General features: G+C 44.8%; 1 protein-coding gene across 2 annotated transcripts in view; it reads right to left on the reverse strand.

The window, feature by feature from the left end:
* The window catches only part of TANC1 (tetratricopeptide repeat, ankyrin repeat and coiled-coil containing 1), a 224,372-nt gene that overhangs the window by 100,861 nt on the left and 107,770 nt on the right, over positions 1-15,741 (reverse strand). For both annotated transcript variants that reach the window (XM_083154002.1, XM_083154004.1), the window contains exon 3: positions 2,036-2,221. In XM_083154002.1, coding sequence (XP_083010128.1) covers positions 2,036-2,221 — 186 coding nt within the window. The remainder of the gene's footprint in view (positions 1-2,035; positions 2,222-15,741) is intronic.

A 15,741-nucleotide genomic window follows, 5' to 3' on the forward strand; every position in this document is an offset into this window, starting at 1 on the left:
GTTGGGGCCACAATGACATGGCAATAACCCGGGTACAGAGTGCGGTCTGAAACCAGTATTAGAAAATGAAGAAAGAAAAAATTTGTGAGGATATGTTTGGTGGGGATGTCATCGGATAGGAAAGTTCATGAACGTTATCTGGGTAGTTCCAGAACTGGATTACCTTGAGTTAGGGGTAAGTTTTTAGGAAATGCTTGAAGGTTTGGAGACTAGGAGAATCTTATTGTGCATGGGAGGGTGCACAAAAGTGGGTGCAGCTCAAAGAAAGTGCTGCAATCATTAATATGAGCAAATAATGCATGTGGATGAGTGACGTAGACATTGAGAATAAAAAGGTCAGGTTGGGAAATATTTTGAGATGAGAAGAGATGTTCATTGTTGTAGTTTGGTTTATGGCCTTGTGCATGAGTAAAAGTATTTAATATCAAATCTAGTAGAACACAGGTAACCAAAAGCGGGACAGAGCAGTTCTGCAGATGATTACCATCTATCAAGGAAGATTATCTTTGCAGCTATCAGCTGTTGCAATAATCAATCCAGATGATGATGACAGAATGATTTTTTGTGTGACTCTGACAGATTGAATATGGAACAAAGGACAGTTCAGAGTCAAGGATGACACCTAGGCAGTAAGCTTGTGGGGGAAGGACCGATTGCCAAATTCTCAACAGTGATAGAGCTATCAGATTAGTTATAGCTATTGGTCAGTGGAAATATAATGAATTCTGTTTTGGAATTATTACGTTTGAAATTGCAAGATGACATCCAAGATGAAAATTACCAAAGGAATTCGGTGGCACGGACCAATACAGTTGGTGACAAGGTAGGAGGAATCGGTAGATTTGAGTATCAGCCAGATGATATTGAAATACAAAAGAACGAATTACTTTGACAAGAGAATTATTATAGATTGAGAAAAGCACAGGACCTAAAACTGAACCTTGCAGTACTCCAGCTGATAGATATAGCAAAGACGAGGCAGATTGAGAGAAACGAACACTGAAGAGCGATTACATAGGTGGGATGAGAACCAAGAAATGGCGGTCTCTGGAAGACCTAGGTATTGTAGTGTTTGTAGGAGAAGAGAGTGGTCAACTGGTCTTAAAAGCAGCAGCGACATCTAGAAGAATAAGAAGGGAGCAATGGCCTTTGGAGTTATGGGCCCTACACACATAGCAATGTGTGTAGGGCCACCTAGCTATGCTAGGTCGGGCTGTGCTGCGCCACTATCGCATAGCACACAGAGCTGACAGCCCACACACAGAGCGAGCTGTCAGCTCTGTGTGCTGAGCGAGCTGACAGCGCCAGTGTTCTCCGGTGAGTGAACACTGGCGATGCCGATATTGATGGACACTGCTCATCAATATCGGCCAGCGGCAGCGATGCGCGGGGACGCGCATTCCTGTTGATATAGCCCCCACACACACACACCGATATAGGGGCATTTTCGGTACTTATGTATTATCTGGACTCCCATGTTAAATGCACCCCATTTTTTCATACCCCTACTATCCAACTACGCTTGGAGTTGATTTTATATAGTGTGGCGAGCGCAGTGAGCCACCGTGCCCGAAGCGTGGCGAGCCCCGCGAGGGGACGCGTTCTCATAAGAAAAACGGGAGCCCAGATATTACATAAGTACCGCATTTTCTAAGCGACTTTGCAAAACTAAGCAAAGTCGCTTAGAAAATGCCTTAATATCGGCATGTGTGTAGGCCGTATTAGCAGTGACCAGATTATTTACTACTTGAGTCAGTAATGTCTCTGTGGAGTGTTGAAAAAGAAAACTTGACTAATGTGGGGCTGATAAGTTATGTGAGTTAAGAAAGTGTGTGAGGTGAGTGTAGACAAGTCTCTCAAGTAGCTTGGAGGGGCATGGGAGATCAGACTGTAATTTGAAAGAGTATGGTTTAGAATTTTTTTTTCATAATGTGTGTAATCATTGCATGCTTGAACAGTTAAACAAAGATAACAGTAGAGAGAGAGAGAGAGATACAAAACAAGGAACATAATAAGTGATGTAAGCGCAGCATACCTGGAGATTTCTTGTGGCGTTGCTGCATCGCATATGACTGGCGAGGCAGCAGAGGTGATGACGGCAAAGACACAGAAACTCCCTTTGTAAAGCCCATTTTGTACAGATCATCTTGGATGCAGATATTGCTGTTGGGATAGCCCACACTGTGGCCGGTGAATAAAATATTCTGTGTATTTTCTTCAACTAGATAGAAAAGAAAAAGAAAAAAGAAACAAAGTTATCAAATATACATACTAAACAGACATCACATACACCTTGGAGAATATGCTCTATAACTAAATTCAGTACACATTACAAGGAAAATAATCATTTATTCACTGCATCATCTTGTGCACATATAGGTCTGCAATGCTATAATGGAGAGGTCAATTGAGATGTCACTCACTGGTAGTGATTCAATTATCTTTCTGCGGGTGAACATTACCATATTGAATAGAAAATTTGCCTGCAATGTCTGTATTCTGAGAAAATGTAATTTTAAGTACCCCCAATCCAGGCAGAGGAAGCTGCCCTCACAATTAATAGGTGGAAAAAATGAATAGACCTATTTTCAATAAATGAGAGTCACAAAGTGTTGATATATGAATCTTAATATAAGTGTCATGGTATTGGACACACGTGCTGCTTTGGCTCTCAGCTTGCCCCGTGGGCAAATGTTACTGTCAGGTTGTGTCATCCAATAATGACAATCAAGTGACCATAAAAAGATGGTACAGGAGGCGATGAGAGAGGAAAAAGACAATACACATGTACTTCAGAATTAAGGCTCAAAAACAAACATTCGAAATGTTTTCTTCATGTGGTTATACATGTTCCTTTATGTGTTGTGCTTCCAACACTACAGTTGTGTGTTATGAGATAGTGCACGTGTCGTTCTAACTTTTAAACACGGAAGATAACATTTTAGAATGCAATGGTGGTTCCCTTCGATTCTTGTTTTCTCTGCATAAAGGGCCGCATTCAATTAATTTAACATTCTGAATGAGCTGCGATGAAGGGCCTGTGACTATTTAATGACAAAATAATAATGGATATCTTTTCAACTCCTTCTGAGGGTATACGGACGTTAGGTCGACACTTAAGGTAGACCACTGAAGGTCGAAACACGAAAAAGGTTGACGGTGACAAAGTCTACACAAGCATTAGGTCGATATTGAGAAGGTTTAAGGTCCAAAGGGTCGACAAGGGGGTTTCCCTTTTTTTGAGCCGACAGGCGGTATCTCATGCTCTACCATTCACTAGGGCGTGGAGGAAGAATAGAATAGTGTGCCCGAAGCATGGCGAGCGAACGAGGCACACTTAGACTGTGTCAATGTCGATATTTGACATTCTAGACAAAAACCATGAAAAAGCAATGTTGACCTTTTGATTGTCGACCTAATGCTTGCATCGACCCTTTGACCCTTTCGACCTTTTTCAAGTGTCGACCTAAAGCCTGTTGAAAGTCATTGGTTAACCCAATGTACGCCAACCTTAATTTGCTCGACCCACTGACTCATACTCCTTCTGAAGGAAAGGAGCTGTAATTGAATAAAAGTTCAGGGCGAGATGTACTAAGCCTTTAAAAGTGATAAAATGGAGTGTGATAAACCACCAACCAATCAGCTCCGACCTGTCATTTTTCAAACACATCCTGTGACATGACTGGAAGAAGCTGATTGGCTGGTGGTTTATCAATCTCCATTTTATCACTTTTCAAGCTTAGTACATCTGGCCCTAAATGTTCATACATACAGGGCGTTGTCCATGAGCCCGGTGTGCTGAGTGACCTAGTCTTGCTAGATCCTCCACACACACGTAGCAATGTATGTATACGGGCGATATGCGCTAAGCAGTGTTCTCCGATTAGAACACCAGGAATCTGACTAGATCTTGTCTACATGTAGTCAAGATTTAGCCAGGCGATGGCGACACAAGACACTCGTGGGGCATACACAAGGAGCAATCCATGCTTCATTTCAAAGTGATCTAGTCAGATCGCCTGGAAAACAGTCTAAGATCGCCCTGTATGTATGCCCCTTAAAACTACAACCCTTTTCATCTCGGTCAGCTATTCAGGTTAATTAAATACAGCCCTAAATGTCCTTTTCAAGAATTTATGAACCTGTGAAAAACAGACAAGAATAGTGACCTAGCTCTTCGGTAATTTCTCTGCATGGTAACAGTTGATCTATTCCTCTGGATTTTTAAAGAACAAACAATCCAAGACACTGAAATATACACAGTGGGATCTCAAAGCGCGCCACTCCGCTTCATTAACGTCTAATGAAAGCAGAGAAATCACAGAAAGCTGAAGACCATTTAGGAGCTATATATAGCAGTTCTGGTGATATGTTGTCTAGTACATCACTTTACCGTCTGCTCAGAGCACGCAGGTGAGTCAGAGTCCTTACACTCTCCCCGAGGAGACAACACAAAGCCAATTATTATGCATGGTATCAGTTACAGAGATGGCTGCAAACTTACCAGATATCATGTTGTTTTGTTAAACATTTTCTTTAATTAAATTGTTAAACATTTTATTTAATTAAATTTAAAATAAATATTTGTTTCAAATTTCAAATTTACATTTATATTCAAAATATAATGATACATTGGGGGATATTCAATCCCAGGTCTGCTTTCTAAAGTCGGACCCATTCTGCCGAGATCCGTGTTCAATGCTGTCGGGAAAGACCGCGTTGAATAGGGCCCCGCCGCTATTTCCCCTGCCGGAATAGCGGCGGGGGATTGAATGCCCCCCATAGGCTTAGAAAACAAACAAAGAGCAGAAACATGTCTTAAAGGTCACTGAACTAGAGATACAATGTGTTCCAATATCAAAACAAAAAATGACTTATCAATGTATATCCAGTCTCCTGAAGTCCCCAGATCTCCAGTAACCCTTTACAGTTGCATTTCAGGATAGGATAGGGCGCACTTTACAGACTGAGCAGATACCAGGGCACATGTCTTTAGACTCACTCAGAATACAAGCTGAATTATTTCCCTAATAGTGTGACTTACACAGAGGAGGGTCACCAATGGAATGAAACATTCCTTGTACCCTGGGCAGATACAACATACAGGACAAATGCTGCCTGAAAATCATATGGTTTGTACAGAAATGAATATACAGTACAATGTCCTCTTTAGTTCAAGTTCAACTGACCTAATGATTAAGTCAGGGTGCCAGGCGAAGCCTTCTACCTACAGGTCTCTACAAAGACCCCTTACAGAAATCGGTATCCAGCCCGGGTCTGCCAATGTTTTTCTCTGACACTCCCTGAAACCAGCTGACCATCTGTCAATCAGCCAGGTGGTCAATCAGCCAGCTTACAGAAAAGCAGACTCCGGCTTTCTTTGCATGAAGGGCTCGCGCATACACACGTGCAGTCCTTTTATAATTGCTCGGGGAAGGGAGCAGGGGAGAGCGCACACTAAGAATATTGGTCAGCGTATGCTTCGCAGAGGAGCTTCATCAGGACCTTCCCCAATTGCTAAATGTATTTTGATCTGTACTAGTGTTAGGCGCAAGGTCGGAGCGGTCGTCAGTTTTCACTGAGTCCGCTCACAGAGACGCGGCGTGTGACATCCACACCGCAGCTCTCTGAAACCCCGCTCACTACCCAAACGATTCATGGGACATATATATAACTATATAAATTACACCTAGCTTACGGAGTTTAATTGTACGCATCATACCAGGCTCACTGCCTTTATACTCCATATGCCTGCAGGCGACCTTATGAGCCATCTATCCCCGATATTATTAAAAGGGTGATATTAAATTGCAATACAGTTGTTCTAACTAGTACACCTACCAGAATTAAGGGTGTACACAGGGTAGAGCCACACTGAGTGAGGATTTCTTATCCTCCTTTTTAAAACACTGTCCGTGTCTCATGTTTGTATATGTGTGTCTATATTTCGCAACTGTTTTAAGATTTATTCAATAAAGGTTACATTTTATTTAAAAATAAACTAGAGATCAACAAATGTGGGAGGGCAAAATAGCAATGGTTGACTTTTTTATGTGTCGTCATTTAACATTTCAACCTTTTGCCTAAATTGGCCATTTAGGGCCAGATGTATCAAGCTTCAAAAAGTGATAAAGTGGAGAGCGATAAACGTCCAGCCAATCAGCTCCAAACTGCCATGTTACAGGCTGGGTTTGAAAAGTGACAGGTAGGAGCTGGTTGTTTAACACTCGCCACTTTATCACTTTTTGAAGCTTGATATATCTGGCCCTTAGTGTCAACCTTTTAAACAGTCAACTCTTTATGCCATAGCTGCATGCAGTTCATACTGGGACATAGTAGGTGATGGGCCTCATTGCCAGGTACCTGTTCTTAATGAGCACTAGCAATTCATCATTGGTTCTAGTCCACAAAAGGTGGACATCTTTACACCGAAATGCAGTTTTATGGTCAGTAAGTTGTAAGTAATAGATGCTAACAATTAGTCTATAAGTTCCACATTAGGAGCTAGCCAAGAGAATGATATGGAAAGACTCCCTTTGGCAAAACTGGTACTCTTTACCTAGAACGGCGACCGCGATTAGAATCGCGGGCGTCGGGGGTAAAAAATCGCGGCCATCGCGGGCACATAAAAAACGGGTGCGACGCGATGCCCGCGATTTTCCCATAGGGATCAATGTTAAAAGTCAGATTGGACGCGATTTTAGCGTTAAATGCCTCAATGCCCGTGATTTTTACATAGGAAACAATGTTAAATGGGCCACAGAGCCCTAATAGTCCCCCTGAAGTCTTAAATGGCCCCCACAATTTTTAACGCCACCCCACTATCAATGTGAACCCGAAGCGTGGCGAGTGCAGCGAGCCCGCGAGGGGCTGCGGTACGCGTCCTCCGACCTTTTCATACCCCCACTATCCACGTCTGCGTGGAGTTGAGAATAGAATAGTGTGGCGAGCGCAGCGAGCCACCGAGCCCGGAGCGCAGCGAGCCCCGCGAGGGGACGCGGATACCTTCACAGTTATACGCGTCCCCTCGTGGGCTTCACAGGTGTCCGTGGCGACGCGGACACCTGTGAAGCCCGCGAGGGGACGCGTTTACCTGTGAAGGTATCCGCGTTCGCTCGCCACACTATTCTATTCTCAACTCCACGCCGACGTGGATAGTGGGGGTATGAAAAGGTCGGAGGACGCGTACCGCTGCGCTCGCCACGCTTCGGGTTGATCGTGGGGTGCCGTAAAAAATTGTGGGGGCCATTTCAGACTTCAGGGGGACTATTAGGGCTCTGTGGCCCATTTAACATTGTTTCCTATGGAAAAATCGCGGGCATTGAGGCATTGAACACTAAAATCGCGTCCAATCTGACTTTTAACATTGGTCCCTATGGGAAATCGCGGCCATCGCGGGCATCGCATTGCACCCGTTTTTTAGTGCATTCGATGGTCGCGATGGTCGCCGTTCTAGGTAAAGAGTACCGCAAAACTTCATAAGCAGCCAGAATGTCAGTGTATTTCCTGAAGAGACCGGCAACAATAGGCTCCACCCACTCATCTAAGTTCTGGTTTTCCTAGAAACAAACTAAAAAAAAAAATCTGGGTTGCCATTCTTGAAGGACAGTAAGAGGCAAGGGGGAATTCAGAGTTGAACATTTTCAGCAAAGAGAAGGAAGTGACCATGTGATAGGAAATGGATGTGTGTACAGAGGCTTAATCAGCCCAGAATTCATACATTAGAGGAAAACATTTCCCTCTGAACTCAGAAACAGTGATGAAAGACTTACAGAGCATGACTGGAATAAGCATGAAAATAGCTAGCACGTAATGTAAGGATCTCGTGTTTTCTTTGGCTTCACAAAGATGTTTCCAAAACAATCCTTTCACCCAACTATGCCGATGTAAGATGTGTTGCCGTCATTGCCAATAAACGGCTTCTGCAGTGTTTATAGCATTGGGGACAGTGGTTACTATAAGGGCTAATCACCAGAATGCCACTCACTTATTTGTACTTGATTTTTGGGTACTTGTGTAGTTTCACGGCGCCAGCATACTTCCGGGTGTACGCTCGCCACAAAATATGTCCAAAAAAGTAACTTAACTCCATGCCAACATGGATAGTTCATACCTCCACTATCCATGTTGGCATGGAGTTGATTTCAAATAGCGTGGCGAGCGTAGCGAGCCACCGAGCCCGCAGTGTGGGCGCCGTGAAACTACACAAGTACCGATTTTTGATTAATGTGACACTATACCAATGACTGAACAAAAAAAATTGCTTTTGAACAGTATTTTCTATACAATAAAACTATAAAAACTCCAATATTACGATCGGCTTCATTTAAAAAAATAAAATAAGCACTCACCAGGTCTGACCCTGCAGTGTTAATGGTCATCGGTAGTAATAGATATTTATATGGCAGTTAAAGAAAGAACGTCACTTCTGATGGTCAGTCAGCCATTAACTCACAATGTTTTTATTCCAATTAGCATACTACTTGGGAGGATAACTCAATTAGAGTGTAAGAGTCTAGATTTACAATGTATACTTCAATCATAAACAGTCTGATTATATAGATCAGGGATGGGGAACTTTCGACCCTCCAGCTGTTGTTGCACTACACATCCCAGCATGCCCTGCAACAGATTTAGCATAGCCAAATAGTAAAACTGTATCAGAGCATGCTGGGATGTGTAGTTTAACAACAGCTGGAGGGCCGAAGGTTGCCCATCCATGATCTAGATTAACAAAGCTATAAATATGGTTTATAAAGTAGTAGGTAATGGGTGGTACACACGGGGTGATTTCAGGTCATTTTCTAAGTGACCTGACTAGATCACTTACAGTATATGAAACAAATCCAAAATCAGGGTGTTTAAGTGTCTCAGTAATTTCCACATTTGACAATGAAGTTAACATGACAAAAATAAGCTATTTCAACCTCATTTTATTCCTAAGGTTTTCAAATCAGTGCATTTGCATTAAATACCTTTTGTTGCAATGTTTTAGTTCCCGACCACATTTTCCATTACGCCAATGAGTGCAAATGACATAATTTATGTGAGGTGTGATTCGGTCTTGGTGATATTTTTGCCTTTGTTACAAAGTCATTATTCCTTTGTAGAACAATTTCTTGGGTGGTTGGGTCAAGGACCTATGGCCTGTTGACAAGATATCAAAGTGTTCTATTCACGCCTTCTACAAATACCGACTCACCAGCTCCACGTGGAGAACGTAATTCATGCCTAACGAGAAACTTCCTGCTCTCTGATCAGACTTGCAATAAAGGCTCTAATATCCTTTTCAGTATGATGTGCAGAATATGGATACAGTTAAATTGTAGCTTACACAACACACAATGGTGCCAGTCACTAGACAAGAAGGTGGATCGTTCAGATAACAATCTGATCACTGATAAGATCTTGGTCAAAGTTGAACAAGTCTACAATTCTGACTGAATAAACTACTCAAGCCTGACACCTGGAGCATATGTGCCATATATAGATAAATGGTTCATCACAATCACAAATCTTTTTAGACCCAAACCCCAGAGATGTATTATCCACTGTCTAACATGGGCAAATCTACATTGTCAATAGGTGGTTTACAATGTGCACATGGCTTCAGCCTGCGGTGACACCAAGGGAGCCTTCACCCAAACTCCAGATTCACATACAACAAAGAGAAAAATGTGTCCCATACTGGCGCTGCCGGTAGATATCCAACCACTTTAACGTTATGAATTCACAATATTAAGGTTGATGGAGATCTACTGGTAGCGCCAGTGTGTGATACATTTTTCTCTTTGTAACATGGGTGCTTGCCTAGGAACCAGCTGCATGGGAGGGCCAGAGATTACTTGAATCCAGTTGGAGTGATATTTTTTTTTTGTTGTTTTTTTTCGAAAAGTGGGGGTTGAGGACGGGGGCCCAAAAAGATTTTCTTGCCTATGGCCCGACATCATCAAAATCTAGCTCTGCCCAAAACATAGTACAATTTGTGGCTTATCGGGAGGCAGTTGTCCAGCAAAAGTTGAATGTATACAGACATCTTCATAAATTCTTTAGAAGACCATGACATCACTGATGTTTGTGATGCATTGTACTACTTTACAGACTGGACCACTAGATTTTATGTTGGGTCTGGTGGTTTATGACCCTATGAGCAGAGTCCCCTTATGTTTGATATAAAGTAGATCAAAACGTGATTTTGAGGCAGTGATACATATGCCAGCCATCCCTCATTTGTTTGGCTTTTGTGCTCTGCTCGGAGACTCTCCTTTTATTATTTAAACACTGGCAGACTGATCCTTCTTCACAGTTACCTCACAAATTCCACTGGCACACCTCCAGCCCCTGTGATGTTCCAGCTATGTCTGTTCCTGGCACATAGCTGCCTTTCTATTTCCGCTCCACTATCACACAGCACTTTATCAGTGCCTCATTCCACAGCTGAAACAGGGAGGCGCTCCACAGCAACCAGCCCGGCAAACATCGTCAGCTATAAAGTCAATATTATAGGAGTCCATTCAGATACAATGGCATGTACGCTTCCTTTTGTCTGTGGACTGTGGGTGCTCTGGAGGGAGACTGAACTTGTAGTCACACCAGCCTGTCAACTGCATTCTGAAAGGAGCTGCATTCTCCTTACGCATATGGTTTTCTGAAAGGTTCTCCCTGTAAATAAGAGTGTCACAATGTATGTGTATGTGTGTGTGTGTGTGTGTATCTATGTGTTAAAACGCAACACATTACTCACATGCTATTTCTGCTGGACATCTCATTTGGGCTGATGTTTGCTAGACAACCTCAGTAGCAACATAAAGAGGTTGGCATGTCATTGTCACCTTCAAATCTTATTTCTGAGAAAATTGTTTAACAGTGGCCTGCGTTTCAACCTTTATTAAAGCATGGTCTTTGGGGTCCCGGCTATAGAATTAATGCCCAATCTCCATACAAGCTGTTGCTGGAGAGGATCAGTGGTAATTAATTTTACTAAGAAATATGGAAACATAACTCCCTTGCAACCCCCTTTTCGTACTGTAGATCAGGACTGTGGAATACGAGAACCAAACGCATTTCTGCGGGTAGGGATCATTAGATCACCAGCATGTTGGTCAACAGTCACTAGGTCGACATGCATTTAGGTCGGCAAGCAAGAAGGTCGACATGACTTTAGGTCAACATGGTACAGGTAGACAGGGTCATTAGGTCTATACAAGCATTAGGTCGACCGTCAAAAGATCGACATAGGGTTTTTCCCAAATGTCGACACGACATGGACACTGAAACTTAGCACCGCTGCACTCGCCATGCTTTTGGCATGGTGCCTTGCTACGCTCGGCACACTATTTTATTCTCCCGCCACCCCATAGTGGATGGCAAGGCGTGAAATACCGAATGTCGACTCCCAAAAAAAAGTGAAAAACCCCATGTTGACCTTTTGACTGTCAATTAACCTGCCGATTTTCTGGCTGCCTCCTCCACATGCTGTAACATGTCCCCTGCATATTGGGGAGGGGGGTTTGCCAGTGGTGCAATGACACAAAGGAGTGGAGTGGGGACATGTCCACAAAATCACGTCACTGTGGCCCCATTTCCTCTACAGAATGACAAGATTACCAGCATAGTACCCCAATGTCCCCTTCCGATTACAGGGACGGGGGTTTATATGCGGGTAGTGGCAACCATTTGGTAGACTTGCCCGCTCTACTAGGGGGCCGTGAAAGCCACATGACTTTAAAGAGTCTCCCACCCAATCCCGGATTCTAAGTGTGCTGTAAGTAAATAAAAAAAGCAACAACTAGGTAAAACCATGTTGCACTGCAGGTGTGGCTGATGTTACATGTGCAGAGAAATTTATATTTGGGTGGGTTATATTTTTTCTGTGGATGGTAAATACTGTAGCTCACAAATGTTAAGGCCTCCATACATTAGTGTGACTTGTCTGAAGGACAAGTCGTGTCGGATTTCCCTTGAACTCATCCGGCAGCTCCGCTGGAGTCCTTCCATTTGGCACTTTATGTCCCGTTTTCACATGAGATTTATCGCATGTAAAAATAGCACTGAAGGACTCCCGGGGAGCTGCCAGGGGAGTTCAAGGAAAATAATCGATAAATCGGATTCAGCTGCAATGTGCACTGATAGCTTTGATTCCGATTTATCTTATGTGCAGGATCAATCTCCGCATACGATCTGATGCGTACAGGGCCACGTATCGGATTTGATGTCAAATACATGCGATTTGGTCGCCAGAATCGGGTGAAATCGGACAAAATTGCATTAAGTGTAAGACCACCTTTAGACCGCTTCATTTTTACGCTGCAATTTAGATAACCGCTTGAACACAGCCCACCCAAATCTAACTATCTCTGCATGTTACATCGGCCCCACCTACAGTGCATCATGGTGTTGGCCCAGCTGCTTTCTTTTTTCGCTTTACTTTTAATATCCCTCTCACATTGCACAAATAACCTGGGTTACTGCTGGGTCGACCTAGGTTGAGATACAGTGTGAGACCAACAAAGTGAATAGCCACAGTCGAGCAACCGGTCAATTCAACGGCAGTTAAAAGAAGGGTTACACCAGGGACGCAAGGTGTATAATGGGTGACCTGTGCTTAGTGTGAAAAGGTCAGACCCAGGTTTACGGTATTACAAATATGAATCACGCCAAATGTTGCGGATGCTCACCACTCCTGCACCACATTGATTACTACTCACTTTTTGAAGCACATTTCTACAGACTCCATTCCCCCTCAATACTGTCCCCTGCTACACGTTGTCTAGATCCACCATGTTATAGTCGACCACCCTTAGTCTAAAATAGTCGGCCATATCTAGATTGACAGTAACGGAAGATAGACTAAAGCATTAGAGCGACGGGAGCATGGTTGGCAAGTTCTTCACAATTTTTTTTTGGGTGCCGAATGTCACAGTCGTCCCCATGGACACCATATATGTGTACAATGTCCCCTAGCATGGCTCGCTATGCTCAGCACATTATTATAATCTCACTCTATGTCCAATTAGATAGTAAAGTATGAACCAAGTTGACCCGTGACATTCGGCACAAAAAAAAAAATTGAAAAACTTATGTCAACTATGCGACCATCGACCGCGCTCCCTCCACTCTTAACGCTGGTGTCGAATTTCCGTTACTTTCGATCTAGACATGGTCGACTTTCTTTAGCCGTCTAGCCAGATGGGTTTGAGTAGTCACGCTCAGCAATCCTAAGGCCCCAAGATGGGTATCCCTATTGTCCCCCAATCACCTATATATTTTAGCTTGGTTAACTATAATAAATAAACATACAGGGCGAAATTTAACAGGATGAGAGATTCAGAAAGTGAGAGATTTGGTAAGAAATCTCCAGGTTTTTTAAAGCGGCAATCATTTACACTGCAAAACCAATTTGATTTTGCAGTGTAAATGATTGCCGCTGTAAAAAAACTAGAGATTTCCTACCAAATCTCTCTTTCTGAACCTCTCATCCTATTACATTTCACCCAAAATGTTTTACAGGGTGCCATGTTTATTATTAAGGAGCCTATGTATTCTGCGCTGCAGAAATGATTAACATTCTGTATGAAGTGGTGGAGCGAATATCTTTTACGAGTAAGCCTTCTAGACTTAAAGAGGTAGATGTATGAAGCAGTGATAAGGGAGGAGAACGGAGCCAGAGAAGTGGCCCATGGCAACCAATCAGCTGCTCCATATAGTTTTAAATGATGCAAATGGGGGGCGTGGTCTGGCGTTACAGGGAGTGAGACGCGTCTCTGTGAGCGCTCCCGCAGTTGGCCCTAAAAAACCCTGTTTCACCGAGAATTACCGGCACCAGCCCGGCTGACAGAGCCCAGCAGACCCTCGGCTACTGCCCGGCGTGGAGGCGTGGGCGCCGCGGAGTCGGGGAGGGGAGAAATCCCATCCTGCGGATTGCGGCCCTCGCCTGCCCTAAAGCCGCGGCCCCGAGTACATCCCCGCGCCCGCGACGGAGCTCCAGGACCTCGTCGCGGACGAAAACGACAACCGGAGGCTGAAGGAGGGGCGGATGCGTGCGGGGGAGACGGCGGTGGAGTGCCCCTACCTCCCCCACCTCAGCTGACCTACCAGAGGGACCCGGTGGACGGGAGGGGAGCCGGGAACAGCGAGCGCCCCCCAGCTCTGGATGTGACGGCGGCCATCTTGGATCAGGCTGCCCCGGGACGCTGCTGCTCCTGCTGCCGCCACAGTGAGTAAAACGGCTGGCGGGGAGACCAACCCCTACACCCCTGCCCACCCCAGATAAAAGTGTGCCCCACTGACCACGCACACTATACCCCCCCTCTCTAGAAGCTACAGATAGCAGGCAGTACACCAGTCTGTGACACAGCACAGCTGTGTTAAACTGTCTGCCAGGCATAACCCAGGGTGCAAGTCCCTTCTGGGTAGCCTCCCTTCAGTGGATCTACTACATAATAAGACCGGGCTACTCTCCTATTGCCCCATATCACAAATCTCCGGCCACTTCTGGGAACCCCCTCCCCACCACCACCACCATTATCCTGCATCTAACGCCCCTCGTGAAGCCCTGGACCTGGGCCGTTTGGCCCGTAGACTCTGCCCCACTCTCCTCTGGGCGATCCCCAGGAAGCGTTACCTCTGGTCCTAGTGAGTGTACTGCGGTACCCTGTCACAACATGCTGGTCTAAAGGCCTTTACACTGGCGGAGAGGCCCTGACTCAGAGTTAACCGTACGAGATATGTGAACTATCACCTATTTACCTGCCTTCTACGTCACAAAGCTTGTTGGAGCCCGATCTTGTAAATTTGTCATCAAGAGTTCCCGCTCTACCCCTAATATGCCTAACAAAAAGAATAAGGCGCCTAAGTCACTATCACAAGTGGACTTCTTCAAACTTCCCCCCGTGAGTGCTAAGAAGCATAAGGATGCCGGGGACCCCCCCCCCACTTTATCCCCTGCAGTCTCGCCCCATCCCCCCCAGGCACCCCCGCCACATGAGCACCACTCATCAGATGTAGCGGCTCTGGATAACGGTCAAGCCCTTACGGTTGGGTCTATGAAACTCCTCCTCACTCAATTTAAAAAAGAGGTCTCTGAAGATTTCAAATCCACCCTACAGGCATGCCAGAGATCTATAGACGACCTAGGCGGCCGTACTGACCACGTCGAAACCAAAATGGGGGAATTTGCCACTTCCCATAATGAACTGATCTCTTCTCATGAAGCTCTCCAGGCAGAAGTCTCCGCCCTCCGCGATAAGATCGCCGACATGGAGGACAGATCCCGCCGTAATAATATCAGAGTCCGCGGTATTCCAGATTCAGTGTCAAACAGTAGCCTGAACGATTATATCACCGAGGTCTTCCAAAAGCTCCTCCCAAACTGCTCTAGAGCGGACTTACTACTAGATCGGATCCACAGGCTCCCTAAAGGTAAAGGAGCCCCAGCTGAGGCCTCCCGCGACGTGCTTATGAGAGTCCACTTTTATCATATAAAAGAGGCAATATTAAAAGCCGCAAGACCCTCCGAGGATTCAGCTAACACGCTGGGGTCTCTACAGCTATTCGGAGATCTCTCCCAAGCTACACTAGCCAAAAGACGCTCCTTCTACCCCGTGACAACGGCTCTTCGCAAGGAAGGCATTCCCTATAGATGGGGCTTCCCTACAAAGCTTCTACTCAACAGAGGCGGCTCAACGGTGGTCCTCTCCACAGTGGAAGAAGGGATGCGATTCCTCTCCAACATTCAGCATA

This window comes from Crinia signifera, chromosome 7, assembly GCF_055691185.1.
Source record: "Crinia signifera chromosome 7, ASM5569118v1, whole genome shotgun sequence".
NCBI lineage: Eukaryota > Metazoa > Chordata > Amphibia > Anura > Myobatrachidae > Crinia > Crinia signifera.